The following is a 23,336-nucleotide window of genomic DNA, read 5'->3' as shown; positions in this document are numbered from 1 at the left end:
TTTCCTGTGATATGTGGTCTCATAGTGTTGTGGTCGAAAAAGATACTTGATACGATTTCAATTTTCCTAAAGTAACTGAGGCTTGATTTGTGACCGAAGATATGATTTATCATGGAGAATGTTCCATGAGTACTTGAGAAGAAAGTGTATTCTGTTGTTTTTGGATGGAATGTCCTATAAATATCAATTAAGTCCATCTTGTTTAATGTATCATTTAAAGCTTGTGTTTCCTTATTTATTTTCATTTTGGTTGATCTGTCCATTGGTGAAATTGGGGTGTTAAAGTCCCCTACTATTATTGTGTTACTGTCGATTTCCTCCTTTATGGCTGCTAGCATTTGCCTTATGTATTGAGGTGCTCCTATGTTGGAGCACCTCATTGTTGCAGGAATTGTTATATCTTCTTCTTGGACTGACCCCTTGATCATTATCTAGTGTCCTTCTTTGTCTCTTGTAATAGTCTTTATTTTAAAGTGTACTTTGTCTGATATGAGTGTTGCTACTGCAGCTTTCTTTTGATTTCCATTTGCATGGAATATCTTTTTCCATTCCCTCACTTTCAGTCTGTATGTGTTTCTAGGTCTGAAGTGGGTCTCTTGTAGACAGCATATATACGGGTCTTGTTTTTGTATCATTTCAGCCATTACATTACATTTAAGGTAGATATCAATATGTGTGTTCCTATTACCATTTTCTTAATTGTTTTGGGTTTGTTATTGTAGATCTTTTACTTCTCTTCTGTTTCCTGCCTAGGGAAGTTCCTTTAGCATTTTTTGTAAAGCTGGTTTGGTGGTGATGAATTCTCTTAGCTTTTGCTTGTCTGTAAAGCTTTTGATTTCTCCATCGAATCTGAATGAGATCCTTGCTGGGTAGAGTAATCTTGGTTGAAGGGTTTCCCTTTCATCACTTTAAATATGTCCTGCTACTCCCTTCTGGTTTTCAGAGCTTCTGCTGAAAGATCAGCTGTTAACCTTAGGGGATTCCCTTGTATGTTATTTGTTGCTTTTCCATTGCTGCTTGTAATACTTTGTATTTAATTTTTGATAGTTTGATTAATATGTGTCTTGGCATGTCTCTCCTTGGATTTATCCTGTATGGGACTCTCTGCGCTTCCTGGACTTGGTTGACTATTTACTTTCCCATGTTAGGGAAGTTTTCAACTATAATCTCTTCTAATATTTGCTCAGACTGTTTCTTGTTTTCTTCTTCTGGGACCCCTATAATTCGAATGTTGTTGTGTTTAATGTTATCCAAGATGTCTGTGAGACTGTCCTCAATTCTTTCCATTCTTTTTTCTTTATTCTGCTCTCTGGTAGTTATTTCTACTATTTTATCTTCCAGATCACTTATCCGTTCTTCTGCCTCAGTTATTCTGCTATTGATTCCTTCTAGAGAATTTTTAATTTCATTTATTGTTGTTGTTCATCATTGTTTGCTCTGTAGTTCTTCTAGGTCTTTGTTAAACGTTTCTTGTATTTTCTCCATTCTATTTCCAATTTTTCGATCATCTTTACTATCTCTACTCTGAATTTTTTTTCAGGTAGACTGCCTATTTCCTCTTCATTTGTTTGGTCTGGTGGGTTTTTACCTTGCTCCTTCATCTGCTGCATATTTATCTGTTTTCTCATTTTGCTTAACTTACTGTGTGTGGGGTCCCCTTTTCGCAGGCTGTAGGTTTGTAGTACCCTTTGTTTTTGGTGTCTGCCCCCAGTGGGTAAGGTTGGTTCCGTGGGCTGTGCAGACTTCCTGGTGGAGGCGACTGGTGCCTGTATTTTGGTGGAGGAGGCTGGATCTTGTCTTTCTGGTGGGCAGTATCACGTCCAGTGGTGCGTATTGGGGCATCTGTAAATTTATTATGGTTTTAGGCAGCCTCTCTCCTAATGGGTGGGGTTGTGTTCTTGTCTTGCTAGTTGTTTGTCATGGGGTGTCCAGCACTGGAGCCTGCTGGTCTTTGAGTGGAGCTGGGTCTTAGCGTTGAGACGCAGATGTCTGGGAGCACTCTTGCTGATTGATATTACATGGTGCTGGGAGGTCTCTGGTGGTCCAATGTCCTGAACTTGGCTCTTCCACCTCAGAGGCTCAGCCCTGACACCCAGCTGAAACACCAAGACCCTCTCAGCCACATGGCTTTTAGGAAGTCTGAGGTTTTCTGCCAGTGTTCAGCCGGTGTTCTGTAGGAGTTGTTCCACATGTAGATGTATTTATGATGTATTTGTGGGGAGGAAGGTGAGCTCCACGTCTACTCCTCTGCCATCTTGAATGTCCTCAATACCCTTAGTTTTAATGTCAATGTAATACAAAATGGAGTTTCTAAAACTGATCTGTTGGAATTATTTCTATATGAGCTTGACTTCAAAACAACATACACTTCAAGGTATATTTCAAATATATGTGGAGGCTCTAGGATAAATTATATTAGTATAAAGATAGATCTGACATGCTCCCTGTTTTTCTCATGAGATTTAAGGGGATGTTGAATTGACTGGAATTATTCCTAATAAAGTCTTTTTAGAATAGAGGCAACAGTTTCATTATGGGGAATCCCTAGAATAAAAAAATCAGATAATGAGGGCCAGTCTAGAGTCCTCCAATAATGCTCCTGTTTAATTTCCTAGAAATATGTCAACCACCCACAAAGGAAAATTTGAGATTGCTGTAATGATTACCAGTAAGTGTGTATTTATTGGGACTGTGGGATTGCCTAATAGGAGGATTTAACCTATATTTTGAGAGTAGTAATGGTGGTCAGGGAAGGCTTCCTTGAAGAATACAAGTTTAATGATTTTGATAGAGAAAAATAGATTTGCCTGGTAAATACTTGATAAATAATAGATCAGTTAAATTTTGTTTCTAAAAATCTTATTCACTATTCAGAATTTTAAATACAACTATCCTTCATATACCTGCAAAGGAAAAGACTAAATGGAGCATTCTTAATGTAGCAAAGAATAAGATGGAAATAAAATACAACAAGCAACCTATACAGCAAGATGATAGAAAAAAGGATAGACTAAGATAAAGTTAAGATAATTATGCCAACAAGCTTAAGAACATATGTTTCTCCATTAATAGGGTAATTCATGGTCATTAAAGATGGTTTTATAAATATAGAAAAAAATTACCACAAAGAAATCATCAAAAGTATAAAAAACATATTTAGGATATTTTCTTAGGATTTACCAAATGTAGGTTACTGTTATGTATTCATGTTATATAACCTGAAGTCTATATATCATTTAAAATGACATTTTAAATGATAGCATAATATTCCATGTTAAATGACAGCATAATATTCCATTGAGTGAGTTATCATTACTTACTTAACACTCCCCTATTGGACATTTAGGTAGCTTTACTTTTTCACTTTTGTAAATATTATTGCCATGGACATTATCAGATACAGTCTTTTCTACATTAGCACTATTTCCTTTGATTAGATTCTTGAAAATGTGATTACTGGATCAAAAGTTATGAACACTTTAATAATTCTTCATATGAATTGAGCAAAATGATTTCTAAAAGGAATATGCCTATTTATTTTATTACTATTAATTATCATTAGCAGATTTCACTATCTAGTGCCCAACTTCTAATACTTTTTAGAAAAGTATTCTAGTTGTAACATCAATATATGTTTATACATGCTGCTAAATTTAATAAATATCTTTTAGTTTCTTAATTGATTTTTCAGCAGCATTTGAAACATTAGACTAATTTCCCCTTTTCAGGGAGTGTTTCTCTCTTACTTGACTTACAAGCACTTCAAACCGGTATGTCCAAAACTGAACTACTGCCTCGAGACTCTGCCTCCCAAACCAGCATTTATAAATATGTGTTGAATAAATAGAGAGGAAAATAATCTCACCACCCAGAGGAGAGTAAAGCTCTCTCACAATTTGCATGGAATCTATTTTCATCCCTTCACTTTTCTCCTATGTGTGTCTTTAAATGTAAAGTGAGTTGCATGTTGACAGCATATTGCTGGATGTTTTTAAAAAAATCCATTCAGTCGTTCTATGCCTTTTGATTGGGGGTTTAATCCATTTGAATTTAAGTACTTATTGATAAATAAGGTCTTCATATTGCCATTTTGTTAATTTTTTGGTCTGACTTGCAGTTGTGTTATTCTTCTCTTTCCCTATTGCTGTTTTCCTTGTTATTTGATGATTTTTGTAGTGCTTTTCTTTGATTTTTTCTCATCTTTTGTAATAATATATCTGATAGAAACTATATACTAGTTTTTTGTAACTTGAGGCTTACATAAAATATCTTACAGTTAAAACTATTTTAAGTTGATAGCAACTTCAATCACATAAATAAATTACACTTTTACTACCTGCCCCCTTTGTGTTCGTGTAGTCAGAGCTTACTTTTTTGTGTGTTATGCATCTATTAACAAATTTTTGTCTTTTAACTTTTATATTAGGGTTAAAAGTGATTCATGCACCACCATTACAGTGTTATATTGTTCTGTATTTGCCTATAAAATTACCCTTACCAGTGATAGATCACATGTGAGGTCATAAAATAATTTTTAAGTCTTAAAAATTTAAGAAGATGAAAATCATTCTGGGGCCTTCCCTGGTGGCACAGTGGTTGAGAATCTGCCTGCCAATGCAGGGGAGACGGGTTCGGGCCCTGGTCTGGGAAGATCCTACATGCCGTGGAACAACTAGGCCCGTGAGCCACAACTACTGAGCCTGCGCGTCTGGAGCCTGTGCTCCGCAACAAGATAGGCTGCAATAGTGAGAGGCCCATGCACCACAATGAAGAGTGGCCTCTGCTTGCCGCAACAAGATAAAGCCCTCGCACAGAAACGAAGACCCAACACAGCCAAAATAAATAAAGAAAAGTCCAAATTTATTAAAAACAAAAATCATTCCAAGTATCTTTTCCAACCACAATGGAATGAAACCAGAAATCAGTAATAGTTAGAAAATATGAATAATCACATACACATGCAAATTAAACTGCACAATCTTGAACAATAATTGGGTCAAAGAGGAAATCAAAGGAAATTTTTTAAATACCTCAAGACAAATGAAAACATAAACACAACATAACAGAATTTATGGGATGTATCAAAAGCAAGACTGAAAGGGAAGCAATAAATGCCTACATTAAAAAAAAAGATTTCAAATAAACAACTTAACTTTACACCTCAAAGAACTAGAGAAAGAGAAGCAAACTAAGCCTAAAGTGAGCAGAAGGAAAGAAATAATAAAGATCAGAGCAGAAACAAATCAAGTAGGGAATAGAAAAAAAACAACAAAACTAAGAAATGGCTTTTTGAAAAAATAAACAAAATTGACACATTCTTAACTAGGCTAAGAAAAAAGACAAAAGTCTCAAATAAATAAAATAAAAAATGAAAAAGAAGACATTACAACTGATACCACACAAATGCAAAGGCTCATAAGAGAAAAATGTGACCAATTACATACCAAAAAATTGTATAACCTAGAAGAAATGTACAGATTCCTACAAACATACAACCAACTAAGAATGAATCCTGAAAAAATAGAAAATGTGAACAGACTAATAATGAGTAAGAAGACCTAATCAGTAAGCAAAAATCTCCCAATAAAAACAACAACAGGGCTTCCCTGGTGGCACAGTGGTTGAGAGTCCACCTGCTGATGCAGGGGACACGGGTTCGTGCCCCGGTCCAGGAAGATCCCACATGCCATGGAGCGGCTGGGCCCGTGAGCCATGGCCACTGAGCCTGCGTGTCCGGAGCCTGTGCTCCGCAGCGGGAGAGGCCACAACAGTGAGAGGCCCGTATACCATAAAAAAAAAAAAAAAGAAAACAACAACAACAAAACCTGGACTAGATAGTTTAACTGGTGAATTCTATCAAACATTTAAAGAATTAATACCAATACTTCTGAAACTCTTCCCAAAACTTGAGGTGGAGGGAACCCTTCCCAACTCATTTTATGAGGCCAGCATTACCTTGATACCAAAATCAGATAGGAACATTACAGGAAAGAAAACTTAAGGCCAATATCCCTGATGAATATAGATGTAAAAATTCTCAGCAACACACTAGCAAACCAAATTCAACAGCACACCAAGAGGATCATACACAATGATCAAGTGGGATTTATCCCTGGGTTGCAAGGATGGTTCAACATATACAAGTCAATAAATATGACAAATCACATTAATAGGATGAAAGACAAAAATCATTTGATCATCTCAATACACACAGAGAAAGCATTTGACAGAACACAACATCCTTTCTTGATACAAACGCTCAGTTGATTGGGTATAGAAGAAATCTACCTCAACATAATAAAAGCCATATATGATAAGCCCATAGCTATCATCATACTCAGTGGGGAAAGGTTAAAAACTTTTGCTTTAAGGTCAGGATGAAGACAAGGGTGCTCAACCTCACCACTCCTATTCCACGTAGTACTGGATGTCCTAGCCAGAATAACCAGGCAAGAAAAAAAAAAAAAGCATCCAAATTGAAAAGGAAATAAAAATGTCTTTGTAGATAACATGATCTTATATTTAGAAAATCCTAAGGAAGCCACCCAAAACTGTTAGAACTTGTCAGCAAATTCAGTAAAGTTGCAGGATACAAAATCAACATGCAGAAATCAGTTGCATTTCTATATACTAACATTGAGCTATTTGAAAAAGAAATAAAGGAAACAATCCCATTCACAATAGCATCAAAAAAATGAAGTACTTGGGGATAAATTTAACCAAGGAGGTGAAATATCTGTAAACAAAAAATTATAAGACTTTGATAAAATAAATTTAAGAAGACACAAATAAATGGAAAAATATCCCATGTTCATGGATCAGAAGAATTAATATTGTTAAAATGTCCCTGCTACTCAGAGCCATCTATAAATTCAATATAATTCCTATCAAAATCTCAATGGCATTTTTTCACAAGAGTAGAAAAAATAATCCTAAAATTTGTATGGAACCACAAAAGACTTCAAATAGCCAAGAAAATCCTGAGAAAGAAGAACAGAGCCAGAAGAAATCACACTTTCTGATTTCAAATTATAGTAATCAAAACAGTATGGTACTGGCATTAAAATAGACACACATAGCAAGGAACAGAATCAAGAGCAAAGAAATAAACACTTGCATATATGGTCAACTAATATTTGACAAGACAGCCAAGAATACTCAATAGGGAAAGGATAGTCTCTTCAATAAATGTTGCTGGAAAAAATTTATAATCATGTACACAAGAATGAAATTGGAACCCTACCTTATACCAACCACAAAAATTAACTTTAAATGGATTAGAAATTTAAACATAATACCTGAAACTGTAAAACTCCTAGAAGAAAATAGGGGAAAAGCTTTTTTGACATTGGTCTTGGCAATGATTTTTTGGATATGAATATGACACCAAAAGCACAAACAACAAAGGTGAAAATAAGTAAGTGGAACTACATCAAATTAAAAAACTTCTGCACAACAAAGAAATAATCAACAGAGTAAAAAGGCAACCTATGGAAAAGGAGAAAATATTTGCAAGTCATACATCTGATAAAGGGTTTATATGCAAAGTATGTAAGGAACATATACAACTCAATAGCAAAAAAAGAAAAAAATCTGATTGAAAAATGGGAAGAGGAATTAATAGGCATTTTCCTAAAGAAGACATACAAATGGCCAAAAGGTACATGAAAATGTGCTCAACATCACTAATTATAAGGGAAATGCAAGTCAAAACCACAGTAAGATAACATCTCACACCACTTAGGATGGCTATTATCAAAAAAACAAGAAAGAACAAATGTTGACAAGGATATGGAGAAAAGGGAACTCTTGTGCACTGTTGGTGGGAATGTAAGTTGGTACAGAAATTATGGAAAACAGTATGGAAGGTCCTAAAAAATTTAAAATAGAACTATCATATGATCCAACAATCCCAATTCTGGGTGCATATCCAAAGGAAAATAAAACAGGACATCTATCGAAGAGATACCTTCACTCTCATGCTTATTGCAGCATTATTTACAATAGCCAAGATATGGAAAAACCTAACTGTCCGTCAGTGGGTGATTGGATAAAGAAGATGTGATATGTAAAAATGTTAAGTGAAATAAGTCAGACAGAGAAAGACAAATACAGTATGATCTCACTTTCATGTGGAATCTAAAAATGCTGAATTCATAGAAACAGTAGAATGGTGGTTACAAGCGGCTGAGCAGTGGGTAAAATGGGGAGATACTGGTTAAAGGGTATAAACTTCCAATTATAAGATGAATAGGTTCTGGGGATCTAATTTATAGCATAGTGAAAATAGTTAACAATACTCTATGAAAGTACTTGAAAGGTGCTGAAAGAGTAGGTCTTAAATGTTCTTACCACAAAAAAGAAAATATAACTATGTGAGGTGATGGAGGTCTTAAAAATTCTACTATGGTAATCATTTCACAATATGTAAGTATATTAAATCAACACATGTATACTTTAAACTTACACAATGCTAAAGATCAATCATATTTCAATAAAGCTGAAAAAAGAAACCAACACTCATTAAAAACAAAACAAAACAAAACCCAACACCAAATTCATTGACTCTAAAATGGATAAAAAATGTGTGGTGTGTTGAAACAATGAATAACATACAGCAATGAAAATGAGCAAACTATAGGTATATATAACATGGATAAATCTTATATAATTATGATCAAAAATAAAAAGCAATATGCAGTGTATATAAAGCATGATTCAATTTATTTAAAGTAGAAAAACAAAAATAAAACCAACTAAACTGCATTGTTTAGGAATCATGTGGTAAACTAAAGAAAAAAGCAGAGCAATTATTATCACAAAATATTCAGAATAATGGTTACCTCCAGGGGAAGGGAAGGATTATGTCCATACAAGCACCTCTACTGTGGAGGGAGAAATTATGTTCATGGAGGTGGAAAATATGGGGACCTTCTGTACTATTGTTAATGTTTCATCACTTGATAGTAGTTATATGGTTATTTATTATTATTCACTAAACTGGATACTTAGCTTTTATGGTTTTTTCTTTATGATGTAATTCATAGTTAAAATGGTGAAGGAAAAAAACCTCAAATAAACTAAAACTCTGAGCCTTTTAATAGTTATTTAACCACATGTACAAATAAGTTATCCTGTACCCCATCCCTGAGTCACATGCTACTGCTGGTTCTCTTTTCCCTGGTGTGGGTGTTGGGGAAAGGGTAAGGCTCAGATAGGGATGTGAGACAGAAGTGGGTTGAGGTTCAAAGGTGAAATAAAGTACAGAAATGAGTTAAACATAAGGGATTATTTTGAGTTCAAAGTCAGGGACGGTTAAGGGTTAAGGAAGAGAATGAAGAATGGAATCAGAGGTAGAATTAGGATGTGGGTGTCTATTAGGCACATTATCTATTGGTTGATAAAAGCCCAAACAGACAGTTTATATTTTGCCAGAGCTATTTTGTGGATGATTTATCAAAACTGCAGTATTACAATAATCCTTGCAAACTACTCATGTAACAAAAATCCTGATTTGGTCATGGCAGGCATCTTGGAGGCAATGATACCTGACTTGAGACTTAAAGATGACTAGATTAGGAAAGGGAATGGGCAGTTCCTGTGGAGAGAATGGCATAAGCAGAGACACAGGCTCATGGAAGAGCAGAAGTGTAAAGGGAGACAGCAGAGTGCAGCTGCTGGAGACAGGACATGTGGAGAGCTAAGGCCAGAGAAGAGTGGCAGAGATGGGATACTAAGGGCTTTGTGTGCCATATTAATAGTCTAAGACTCAACTCTATGCTGTTTGTCAGCTCAATATCAAAAAAACAACCTAATCAAAAAATGGGCAGAAGATTCAAATAGACATTTCTCCAAAGAAGATATACAGATGGCCAACAGGCACACGAAAAGAGGTCCAACATCTCTAATTATTAGAGAAATGCAAATCAAAACTACAATGAAATATTACCTCATACCAGTCAGAATGGCCATCATTAAAAAGTCTACAAATAATAAATGTTGGAGAGGGTGTGAAGAAAAAGGAACCCTCCAACACTGTTGGTGGGAATGTAAATCAGTGCAGCCACTATGGAGAACAGTACAGGGGTTCCATAAAAAACTAAAAATAGAGTTACAATATGATCCAGCAATCCCACTCCTGGGTATATATCTGGGGAAAATTATAATTCAAAAAGATACATGAGAAAAAAACCACATTCACAGAAAGATAGACAAGATGAAAAGGCAGACGAAGGAACAAGATAAAACCCCGGAAAAACAACTAAATAAAGTGGAGCTAGGCAACCTTCCAGAAAAAGATTTCAGAATAATGATAGTGAAGCTGATCCAGGACCTTGGAAAAAGAATGGAGGCAAAGATTGAGAAGATGTACGAAATATTTAACAAAGAGCTAGAAGAATTAAAGAACAAACAAACAGAGATGAACAATACAATAACTGAACGAAAAATATACTAGAAGGAATCAATAGCAGAATAACTGAGGCAGAAGAATGGATAAGTGACCTGGAAGACAGAATGGTGGAATTCACTGCTGTGGAACAGAATAAAGAAAAAACAATGAAAAGAAATGAAGACAGCCTAAGAGATCTCTGGGACAACATTAAAGGCAACAACATTCGCATTATAGGGGTCCCAGAAGGAGAAGAGACAGAGAAAGGACCTGAGAAAATATTTGAAGAGATTATAGTCGAAAACTTCCCTAACATGGGAAAGGAAATAGCCACCTAAGTCCAGGAAGCGCAGCAAGTCCCATACAGGATAAACTCAAGGAGAAACATGCTGAGACACATAGTAATCAAATTGGCAAAAATTAAAGACAAAGAAAAATTATTGAAAGCATCAAGGGAAAACGACAAATAACATACAAGGGAACTCCCATAAGGTTAACAGCTGATTTCTCAGCAGAAACTCTACAAGCCAGAAAGGAGTGGCATGATATACTTAAAGTGATGAAAGGGAAGAACCTACAACCAAGATTACTCTACCCGGCAAGGATCTCATTCAGATTCAACGGAGAAATCAAAAGCTTTACAGACAAGCAAAAGCTAAGAGGATTCAGCACCACCAAACCAGCTCTACAACAAATGCTAAAGGAACTTCTCTAAGTGGGAAACACAAGAGATGAAAAGGACCTACAAAAACAAACCCCAAACAATTATGAAAATGGTAATAGGAGCATACATATCAATAATTACCTTAAACGTGAATGGATTAAATGCTCCAACCAAAAGACCCAGGCTCACTGAATGGATACAAAAACAAGACCCATATATATGCTGTCTACAAGAGACCCACTTCAGACCTAGGGACACATACAGACTGAAAGTGAGGGGATGGAAAAAGATATTCCATGCAAATGGAAATCAAAACAAAGCTGGAGTAGCAATACTCATATCAGATAAAATACACTTTAAAATAAAGAACGGGGCTTTCCTTGTGGCCCAGTGGTTGAGAGTCCACCTGCCGATGCACGGGACATGGGTTTGTGCCCCAGTCTGGGAAGATCCCACATGCCGTGGAGCACCTAGGCCCGTGAGCCATGGCCACTGAGCCTGCATGTCTGGAGCCTGTGCTCCATAACGGGAGAGGCCACAACAGTGAGAGGCCCGCGTACCGCAAAAAAAAAAAGGAAAAAAAAGGAACGTTACAAGAGACAAGGAAGGATACTATGTAATGATCAAGGGATCAATCCAAGAAGATATAACAATTATAAATATATATGCACCCAAAATAGGAGCACCTCAATATATAAGGCAACTGCTAACAGCTATAAAAGAGGAAGTCAACAGTAACAATAGTGGGACGCTTTAACAACTCACTTACACTAATGGACAGATCATCCAAACAGAAAATTAATAAGGAAACACAAGCTTTAAAGGACACAATAGACCAGATAGATTTCATTGATATTTATAGGACATTGCATCCAAAAACAGCAGATTACACTTTATTCTCAAGAGTGCATGGAACATTCTCCAGGATAGATCACATCTTGGGGCACAAATCAAGCCTCAGTAAATTTAGGAAATGGAAATCATATCAAGCATCTTTTCTGACCACAGCACTATGAGAATAGAAATCAATTATAGGGAAAAAAGCCCGTAAAACCCACAAAGACATGGAGGCTAAACAGTACATTACTAAATAACCAAGAGATCACTGAAGAAATCAAAAAGGAAATAAAAAAATACCTAGAGACAAATGACAATGAAAACATGACAATCTAAAACCTATGGGATTCAGCAAAAGCAGTTTTAAGAGGGAAGTTTATAGCAGTACAATCCTACGTCAAGAAACAACAAACATCTCAGTTAACAACCTAACCTTACACCTAAAGGAACTAGAGAAAGAAGAACAAACAAAACCCAAAGTTAGTAGAAGGAAAGAAATCATAAAGATCAGAGCAGAAATAAATGAAATAGAAACAAAGGAAACAACTGCAAAGATCAATAAAACTAAAAGCTGGTTCTTTGAGAAGATAAACAAAATTGATAAACCATTAGCCAGACTATCAAGAAAAAGAGAGACGGGGCGTCCCTGGTGGTGCAGTGGTTGAGAGTCTGCCTGCCGATGCAGGGGACACGGGTTCGTGCCCTGGTCTGGGAGGATCCCACATGCTGCGGAGCGGCTGGGCCCGTGAGCCATGACCACTGAGCCTGCGCGTCCGGAGCCTGTGCTCCGCAACAGGAGAGGCCACAACAGTGAGAGGCCTGCGTACGGCAAAAAAAAAAAAAAAAGAGGGAGAGGACTCAAATCAATAAAATTAGAAATGAAAAAGGAGTAGTTACAACAGACACTGCAGCAATACAAAGCATCCTAAGAGACCACTACAAGCAACACTATGCCAATAAAATGCACAACCTGGAAGAAATGGACAAATTCTTAGAAAACTACAACCTTCCAAGACTGAACCAGGAAGAAATAGAAAATATGAACAGACCAGTCACAAGTAATGAAATTGAAACTGTGATTTAAAATCTTCCAACAAACAAAAGTCCAGGATCAGATGGCTTCACAGGTGAATTCCATTAAACATTTAGAGAAGAGCTAACACCCATCCTTCTCAAACTCTTCCAAAAAATTGCAGAGGAAGGAACACTCCCAAACTCATTCTATAAGGCCACTATCACCCTGACACTAAAAACAGACAAAGATACTACAAAAAGAGAATTTCAGACCAATATCACTGATGAATACAGATGCCAAAATCCTCAACAAAATACTAGTAAACAGAATCCAACAACATATTAAAAGGATCATACACCATGATCATGTGGGATTTATCCCAGTGATGCAAGGATTCTTCAATATACACAAATCAATCAATGTGATACACCATATTGACAAACTGAAGAAGAAAAACCATATGATCATCTCAATAGATGCAGAAAAAGCTTTTGACAAAATTCAACACCGATTTATGATAAAAAATCTCCAGAAAGTGGGCACAGAGGGAACCTACCTCAACATAAAATATATATATATATATATATATATATATATATATATATACACGCACTCAAATATTCATAGCAGCACTATTTACAATAGCCAAGACATGGAAACAATGTAGGTGTCCATTGATAGATGAATGGATAAGAAGATTTGGTATTTATACACAATGGAATATTAGTCAGCCATAAAAAAGAATGAAATAATGCCATGTGCAGCAACATGGATGGACCTAGATATTATCATACTAAGTGAAGTAAGTCAGACAGAGAAAGAGAAATATCATATGCTATTGTTATATGTGAAATCTAAAAAAAATGATACACTGAACTTATACACAAAACAGAAATACTCACAGATATATAAAACCAACTTATGATTACCAAATGGAAATATATATATATATATATTTTTTTAATCACTTTGCTGTACACCTGAAACTAACATAACATTGTAAATCAACTATATCTCAATAAAAATTTTATAAAAGGAAATTTACTTAATGTCTCTGAATTGTACTCATAAGAATGTTTAAAATGGTAGATTTTATATTATGTATACTTTTCCACAATAAAAATGTATAGATTAAAAGGATGAATAAATGCATGAATTGAGAAAAAAAAAGTCTATGTTGTTTGTAATGGAGAAATGTTTCAAGGAAATGACATGATCATGAATAAACATGGAAATTAAAAAGAAAAAAGTAAAGTATTAGGTATGATTATTTAGCATGAACTAAATAATGTTAAATTGTGCATATTTTCACTTAAAAGATTAGAAATTAAGTAAGAGTAATACTTAAAGTATTTAATTACCATTAATATATTTTATTCCCTCTAACGTTTATTGCCAAATAAAACAATTAATTGATTCATTGTCATTTTAATTTATCAGTCTATCTCTTGTGAATTTGATTACCATGAGGCATGACAGCATGCTACTAAAAAATCATATCTCAACTCATGAAGACATAAAGAATCCCATAAGAAACTAAAACTCATTTTACGTTTCTCTTCTATACATTATGATTGTAACAGAAGACAGAACTTGAATCTTGAAAGAGGTAAATTTGTAACAGATAAAAGAAAGGACTTATTTATTCACTGGGCTGCACTTTTAGGAAAATCATTAGTCTCAAGTGGTAAAGGATTCAATAAAGGACTAGACAGATTTTTGAAGGATGACTTCAACAAAGATGCTCAAGAAACATCTTTAAAGCATTTTAACGGTCAGCCTCTTTGTGAATAATGAAGTCATAGAAAATACGGAAGAATTCTAAAGAAAGATTTATAATTGTAGAAATCGAGCACAAGTTCAAAATCACTATAATGACTAAACTAAATTTAATGGATAATTAAAATGTATCTAGTTCTAGGCTGTTTAATATAAATTATTCACAGCCCTTAAAAGAGAAATGTAGCATATTATTTTATCTAGGATAATAATAATGTTTCCACCTACTAGGGAAGGTTCATTTGCATTCCATAGCAATTCACTAGGGTCTGCGTTTTCTGGATCGTATATCCATATAATGATAACCTACGAAATAAAATGTGGTTGCATTTCTTGACACTTTGGACAAATTTTTAGTTGTGGCAAAACATAACCAAAAAATGTTTTTATTTGTTTTTAAAATTTTGAATATCTCAGTTTAAAATATCAAAAGTAATACGTGTTGTTTTTAACAAGAGAAACTGTCCAAAGAATTAATAACATCCTCTACACTCCTGAGGTAACTAATGTTAAAACTTTGTATGAATGCTTATATGTCTTTTTCTACACCCACAGACACAGCAGCCTCCCCACACACTCATACACTTTTTACAAAAATGAGATTACACTATTCATGTTATTTATAATGTGCTTTTGTCACTTAATACACCATAGCCATTTCAATAGATGTAGATGTAATTCTTTTTATTGTTTTCTTCTTAAATAGACAACTTATTTATTATAAAAATAAATTATATTAAAAATACAGTGAAAATTGTCTCTCCCACCCTGTACTTCATCACTCAGTTCCCACAAGTCTACTACACCCTGCAAGTAACTACTATTGGTAAGTTTTTTTGTATTTCTATAAAATTTTTGTGCATAACCAGTGTTATTTTTCTCCTTTTTATAAAATACTAGTGTGCTAAATGCACTTTTGAACATTATATTCTTCACTTAAAGTTATATCTTAGAGATCTTTAAATATTCTCATTAATCTTTCATATTATTTTACATATTATTACAAATTATGGAGGAACCATAATTTAACAAGTAACCTGCTAATAAATATTTGTTTATATCCTTTGCCATTACAATCAAAGTTATAATGAGCAACTCTGAACATATATTATTTTCCACTTTTGAGTATTCCTAAAAGTGGAATTGTTGAGTCATAGAGTATATGAATTTGTAATTTTTGTAGATGCTGCTAAATTGTTCTCCATAGCAGTTGCAACAACATACCTTCTCACCAGCAATGTATGAGATCTCTTCTTTCTACACAGCCTTCCCAACATGATGTGTTGTCTTACATTTTGATATTGTCAGTCGTTGGATGAAAAATGGTACGTTGATGCAGTTTTAATCTGCATTTCTTTTATCATGAGAAAGTTTGAGCATCTTTCCATATATTCAAGTTCTATTTCTATTTCCCGTCTGGTGAACTATTTGTTCATTTCCTTTGCTCATTTTCTATCTGGCTTTTAGTCTTTTATTTATTAATTTGTAGAAGTTTTTAACATAAAGAATGTTCTAGATGTTCTATATCTTGATCTGTGTGGTGGTTACATAGACATATATATGTACATATGAAAACTTTATTACTTTTATAATTATGTGGCATTCCTCTTTATCTTATTAAATCTGTTTGCCTTAGATTTTATATTGTCCCTATATATGGCTGCCCTTCCTGCCTCCCTCCATCCCTCCCTCCCTCCCTCCCTCCCTTCCTCCTTTTCATATTCCCTTTACCTATATTAATCTTCTCTCAACCTACGTAATTTGAGTTAACAACTAGTATTTACTTTTTGCTATTTTTCTCCATGCTATGCATTTGCAGAGATAAACACAAATACATGCGTACATATATTTTTAAAAAGAGGCATCTTAAGACATTCTTTTTTTTAAACAAAATTGGATCACATTATACACACTTCCCACATTCTCCCTTTTTTTCACTCAAGTATATATCATTGAAATTCCCCAGTCAACTCTTATAATGCCTGAACAATATTCTATGATGTGCTTATACTATAATTTACAGATCAATGTCTCTAATAATGGAGATTTACTGTGGCTCCAGTTTTGTTTTGTTTTGTTTTGTTTTGCTTTACCACTATTACAATGCTGCAAAATATAGGTCCTTTTCCATACAGCTGTATATACTAGAGGTTTTATTTCTGTGGAGTAGATTCCCAGGAGTGGGATTTTAGATCCAAATGGTATATATATTTTTAATTTCAATAGATGTTTCCATATTCCTATCCAAAAATGTGAATAAGGCTCTAACTCCTCACACTTTCCACCAGCAATGTTTGAGTGTACCCTTTTGCCCAGATCCCCTCTAGCAATAGTTATTTTCCCTTGTTCAAGTTTTACTACTGTGATGAGTGTGACATTTCATTGTTAATTTGAATTTTCTTGAGATGAAGTGAAGTTCAGCATCTTTTCATGTTTGTTAGATTTGCTTTTGTGTACATAGCTTTTTTACATTCTTCTATTGGAACTTACCATATTCTTATCATTTGTAAGAGCTCTTTGTTTTGTTTGGACTTTAGGTATACAGACACATTATTAGAATAATCACAAACCTCAGTCCATGACACACTATCATTATTGGCATGACCCTCTTTTATGCAATTATTTAAATTGTAAATTAGTAAAATGAAAACCAGGAACCCACCATCCAACTCGAGACCTAGAACCTTACAAATATCTTTCATTTACTTATATATTCCTCCCTTTTCAGGTTCCCTGTTTCTGCCCAGAGGTACTCACCTTCCTGAATTCTGTGTTGGTTTTTCATTAATATAATGATAGTTTTTTGAACTTGATCAGCCCACACATAACCCCCTAGGGGCTGCTTTCATTTTTCTTTCAAGATTATGTAACTAGGATTTATTCATGTTACTGCTCATAACTGAGCTCATTCATTTTCATTACTATTTAAAATTCCATTATGTGAAAATACCACAATTTTTCCATTTTTATGTTAATGGGCATTTGGATTCCTTCTGTTTGGGATGGATGAATTTTATGAGCAATTCTACTATGAGCATTTTTGTTTCTGTTTTATTGGAGTATAGTTGCTTTACACTTCTGTGTCAGTTTCTGCTGTACAGCAAAGTGAATCAGATATATATATATATATATATATATATATATATATATATATATATATATCCCCTCTTTTTTGGACTTCCTTCCCACTTAGGTCACCACAGAGCACCAAGTAGAGTTCCCTGCACTATACAGTAGGTTCTCATTAGTTATCTATTTTATACATAGTAGTGTATATATGTCAATCCCAAACTCCCAATTCATCCCACCACCCAGCATTTTTGAAAATGTCTATTCAGGCATGAGTGCAAGATTTTCTCTTGAGTATATACTTAGGAGTAGAATTGCTAAGTATATACTTAGAGTATATACTTATACTCTTGAGTATAAGTTGCCGAGTATGTGTAAGATAATGTAGAATCATTTTTCAAAGTTTACATCCCTCCATCTCTTTTCAACACTAGGGATATTAGCTGTGTACTGTCATCTATGTTGTAAAATGTTTTCATAACTATTTGTTGTATAAGTTGACTTTGTTTATGGCACTTCTGTGATAAAGTTTTCAATTTTCACATTTTCATTTATGACTACTTTTTATTCATAGATTCTGGTTTCCAGTCTTGAATAAGATTTCCCTTGATTCCATATAGTACAGCTTCAAGATTCTCCTGCCAACCATCCAGGGTTTTCTGTTTTACATTTGTCTTCTATGCCAAGGGATTTTTTTTTTTTTTTATATGTGGTGTAAGCAAGGATTCTACTTTTGTTTTCTTCCAAGAAGACAGCTTATTTTACTACATTATTCCATATAAATTTTAAGATATTTTTTCAATCAAAAATTGGACTCTGGTGTCCAGTTAGAAACTTTAAAAAACAGATCTTTTTTAAGCCATTCGACAAAATTTCAGTGTGGTTCTTGATACAGGTTCTGTGTCTTCTTATATTTATTCTTAAGTATTTTATAGTCTGTATTGCTATCATGAATTTATAATATTGTACACTTCTTTTCCTTAATTTATTACTTACATTATTATGTTCAATACAATATTAAATAATAATGGTGATTATGAGCACATTTGTCCAGTTCCTGATTTTAATTGAATTCGAAATATCTCATAATTTATAACAATTATTGTTAGTTATTTGGGAAGTAAATTTTTTTTTTAGAATTAAGTAGTTTCCTTCTAAACTTGTTTTGCTTAGTGTTTTTATTAGAAATCGTTGTTGAATATTTAAATTTTTTTACATCTTTATTGGACTATAATTGCTTTACAATGTTGTGTTAGTTTGCACTGTATAACAGAGTAAATCAGCTATATGTATACATATATCCCCATATCCCCTCCCTCTTAAGCCTCCCTCCCACCCTCCCTATCCCACCCCTCTAGGTGGTCACAAAGCATGGAGCTGATTTCCCTGTGCTATGCAGCTGCTTCCCATTAGCTACCTATTTTACATTTGGTAGTGTATATATGTCCATGCTACTCACTTCGTCCCAGCTTCCCCAACACCCCCTCCACTTGTCATCAAGTCCATTCTCTACGTCTACATCTTTATTCCTATCCTGCCCCTAGGTTCATCAGAACCATTATTTTTTCTTTTACATTCCCTATATATGTGTTAGCATATGGTATTTGTTTTACTCTTTCTGACTTACTTCACTCTGGATGACAGGCTCTAGGTCCATCCACCTCACTACAAATAACTCAATTTCATTTCTTTTTATGGCTGAGTAATATTCCATTGCATATATGTGCCACATCTTCTTTATCCATTCATCTGTCGATGGACACTTAGGTTGCTTCCATGTCCTGGCTATTGTAAATAGTGCGGCAGTGAACATTATGGTACACATCTCTTTTTGAATGATGGTTTTCTCAGGGTATATGCCCAGTAGTGGGATTGCTGGGTCGTATGGTAGTTCTATTTTTAGTAGGTTCCTATTTTAAGGAACCTCCATACTGTTCTCTATAGCAGCTGTATCAATTTACATTCCCACCAACAGTGCAAGAGTGTTCCCTTTTCTCCACACCCTCTCCAGCAGTTTTTGTTTGTAGATTTTTTGATGATAGCCACTCTGAACCATGTGACGTGATACCTTATTGTGTTTTTTTTGGGAGGGGGTACACGGGGCTCTCACTGTTGTGGCCTCTCCCGTTGCAAAGCACAGGCTCCGGACGCGCAGGGTCAGCAGCCATGGCTCACGGGCCCAGCCGCTCCGCGGCACTTGGGATCCTCCCAGACCGGGGCACGAACCCGTGTCCCCGGCATCGGCAGGTGGACTCTCAACAACTGCGCCATGAGGGAAGCCCCTCATTGTGGTTTTGACTAGCATTTCTCTAATGCTTAGTGATGTTGAGCATCCTTTCATGTGTTTGTTGACAATCTGTATATCTACTTTGGAGAAATGTCTATTTAGGTCTTCCACCCATTTTTGGATTGGGTTTTTTATTTGATATTGAGCTGCTTGTATATTTGGAGATTCTTTTGTCACTTGTTTCATTTGCAAATATTTTCTCCCATTCTGAGGGTTGTCTTTTTGTATTGTTTATGGCTTCCTTTGCTGTGCAAAAGTTTTAAGTTTCATTAGGTCCCATTTGTTTATTTTTGCTTTTATTTCCATTACTCTAGGAGGTGGGTCAAAAGGATCTTGCTGTGATTTATTTCATAGAGTGCTGCCTATGTTTTCCTCTACAAGTTTTATAGTGTCTGGCCTTACTTTTATGTCTTTAATCCATTTTGAGTTTATTTTTGTGTATCGTGTTAGGAAGTGTTCTAATTTCATTCTTTTACATGTAGCTGACCAGTTTTCGCATCTCCACTTATTGAAGAGGTTTTCTTTTCTCCATTGTATATTCTTGCCTCATTTAACAAAGATAAAGTGACCATATGTGCATGCGTTTATCTCTGGGTTTCTATCCTGTTCCATTGATCTATATTTCTGTTTTTGTGCCAGTACTATACTGTCTCGATTACTGTAGCTTTGTAGTATAGTCTGAAGTCAGGGAGCCTGATTCTTCCAGCTCCATTTTCTTTCTCAAAATTGCTTTGGCTGTTTGGGGTCTTTTGTGTTTCCATACAAATTGTGAAATCTTTTGTTCTTGTTCTGTGAAAAATGCCATTGGTAGTTTGATAGGGATTGCATTGAATCTGTAGATTGCTTTGGGTAGTACAGTCATTTTCACAATGTTTATTCTTCCAATTCAAGAACATGGAATATCTCTCCATCTATTTGTATCATCTTTGATTTCTTTCATCAGTGTCTTATAGTTTTCTGCATACAGGCCTTTTGTCTCCTTTGGTAGGTTTATTCCTAGGTATTTTATTCTTTTTGTTGCAGTGGTAACTGGGATTGTTTCCTAATTTCTCTTTCAGATTTTTCGTTGTTAGTGTATAGGAATGCAAGAGATTTTTGTACATTAATTTTGTATCCTGCTACTTTACCAGATTCATTGATTAGCTCTAGTAGTTTTCTGGTTGCATTTTTAGGATTTTCTATGTATACTATCATGTCATCTGCAAACAGTGACAATTTTACTTATTCTTTTATGATTTGGATTCCTTTTATTTCTTGTTCTTCTCTGACTGCCGTGACTAGAATTTCCAAAACTATGTTGAATAATAGTGGTGAGACTGGGCAACCTTGTCTGTTTCCTGATCTTAGAGGAAATGCTTTCAGTTTTTTACCATTGAGTATGATGCTTGCTGTGGGTTTGTCATATATGGCCTTTATTATGTTGAGGCAGGTTCCCTCAATGCCCACTTTCGGGAGAGTTTTTGTCATAAATACATGTTGAATTCTGTTGAAAGCTTTTTCTATATCTATTGAGATTATCATTTGGTTTTTATCCTTCAATTTGTTAATATGGTGTAACACATTGATTGACTTGCGTATATAGAAGAATCATTGCATTCCTGGGATAAACCCCACTTGATCATGGTGTATGATCCTTTTAATGTGCTGCTGGATTCTGTTTTCTGGTATTTTGTTGAGGATTTATTCATCTATGTTCATCAGTGATATTAGCCTGTAGTTTTCTTTCTTTGTGACATCTTTGTCTGGTGTTGGTATCAGGGTGATGGTGGCCTCGTAGAACGAGTTTGGGAGTATTCTTCCCTCCACTATATTTTGGAAGAGCTTGAGAAGGAAAGGTGTTAGCTCTTCTCTAAATGTTTGCTAGAATTCACCTGTGAAGCCATCTGGTCCTGGGCTCTTCTTTGTTGGAAGATTTTTAAGCACAGTTTCAGTGCTAGTGATTGGTCTGTTCATATTTTCTATTTCTTCCTGGTTCAGTCTTGGAAGGTTGTAGTTTTCTAAGAATTTGTCCATTTCTTCCAGGTTGTCCATTTTATTGGCATAGAGTTGCTTGTAGTAGTGTCTCATGACCCTTTGTATTTCTGTAGTGTCAGTTGTTACTTCTACTTTTTCATTTCTAATTCTGTTGATTTGAATCTTCTCCCTTTTTTTCTTCATGAGCCTAGCTAATGGTTTATCAATTTTGGTTATCTTCTCAAAGAACGAACTTTTAGTTTTATTGATCTTTGCTATTACTTCTTCATCTCTTTTTCATTTATTTCTGATCTGATCTTTATGATTTCTTTCCTTCTGCTAACTTTGGGTGTTTTTTTTGTTGTTCTCCTTTCTCTAATTGCTTTACATTAAGGTTAGGTTGTTTATTTGAGATTTTTCTTGTTTCTTGAGATAAGATTGCATTGCAATAAACTTCCCTCTTAGAATTGCTTTTGCTGCATCCCATAGATTTTGGGTCATCATGTTTTCAGTGTCATTTGTTTTTAAGTATTTTTGGATTTCCTCTTTGATTTCTTCAGTGATCTCGTGGTTATTTAGTAGCATATTGTTTAGCCTCTATGTATTTGTATATTTTACAGTTTTTTTTTCTGTAATTGATATCAAGTCTCATAGCCTTGTGGTCAGAAAAGATACTTGATACAATTTCAATTTTCTGTAATTTACCTAGGCGTGATTTGTGACTCAAGATATGATCTATCCTGGAGAATGTTCCATGTGCACTTGAGAAGTGTATTCTGTTGTTTTTGGATGGAATGTCCTATAAATATTAATTAAGCCCATCTGGTCTAATGTGCCATTTAAAGCTTGTGTTTCCTTATTTATTTTCTGTTTGGACGATCTGTCCATTGGTGTAAGTGATGTGTTAAAGACCCCTACTATTATTGTGGTACTGTCAATTTCCCCTCATATGGCTGTTAGCATTTGCCTTATGTATTGAGGTGTTCCTATGTTGGGTGCATAAATATTTACAATTGGTGTATCTTCCTCTTGGATTGATCCTTTGATCATTATGTAGTTTCCTTCATTGTCTATTGTAATAGTCTTTATTTTAAAATCTATTTTGTCTGATATGAGTTTTGCTACTCCAGCTTTCTTTTGATTTCCATTTGCATGCAATATCTTTTTCCATCCCCTCACTTTCAGTCTGTATGTGTCCCTAGGTCTGAAGTGGGTCTCTTGTAGACAGCATATATATGGGTCTTGTTTTTGTATCCATTCAGCCAGTCTATGTCTTTTGGTTGGAGCATGTAATCCATTTACATTTAAGGTAGTTATCGATATGTATGTTCCTATTACTATT

At 34.8% G+C, this 23,336-nt stretch overlaps 1 protein-coding gene across 1 annotated transcript in view; it reads right to left on the bottom strand.

Moving 5' to 3' along the window:
- The window catches only part of CATSPERE (catsper channel auxiliary subunit epsilon), a 241,820-nt gene that overhangs the window by 169,896 nt on the left and 48,588 nt on the right, over window positions 1-23,336 (bottom strand). The window contains exon 7 of the mRNA XM_033414427.2: window positions 14,914-14,991. Within this exon, the coding sequence (XP_033270318.2) occupies window positions 14,914-14,991 (78 nt within the window). The remainder of the gene's footprint in view (window positions 1-14,913; window positions 14,992-23,336) is intronic.

Source organism: Orcinus orca, chromosome 1 (genome assembly GCF_937001465.1).
Source record: "Orcinus orca chromosome 1, mOrcOrc1.1, whole genome shotgun sequence".
Lineage (NCBI taxonomy): Eukaryota > Metazoa > Chordata > Mammalia > Artiodactyla > Delphinidae > Orcinus > Orcinus orca.
The sequence above is the reverse complement of the archived record's forward strand: the minus strand, read 5'-3'. Positions and strand labels throughout refer to the sequence as shown.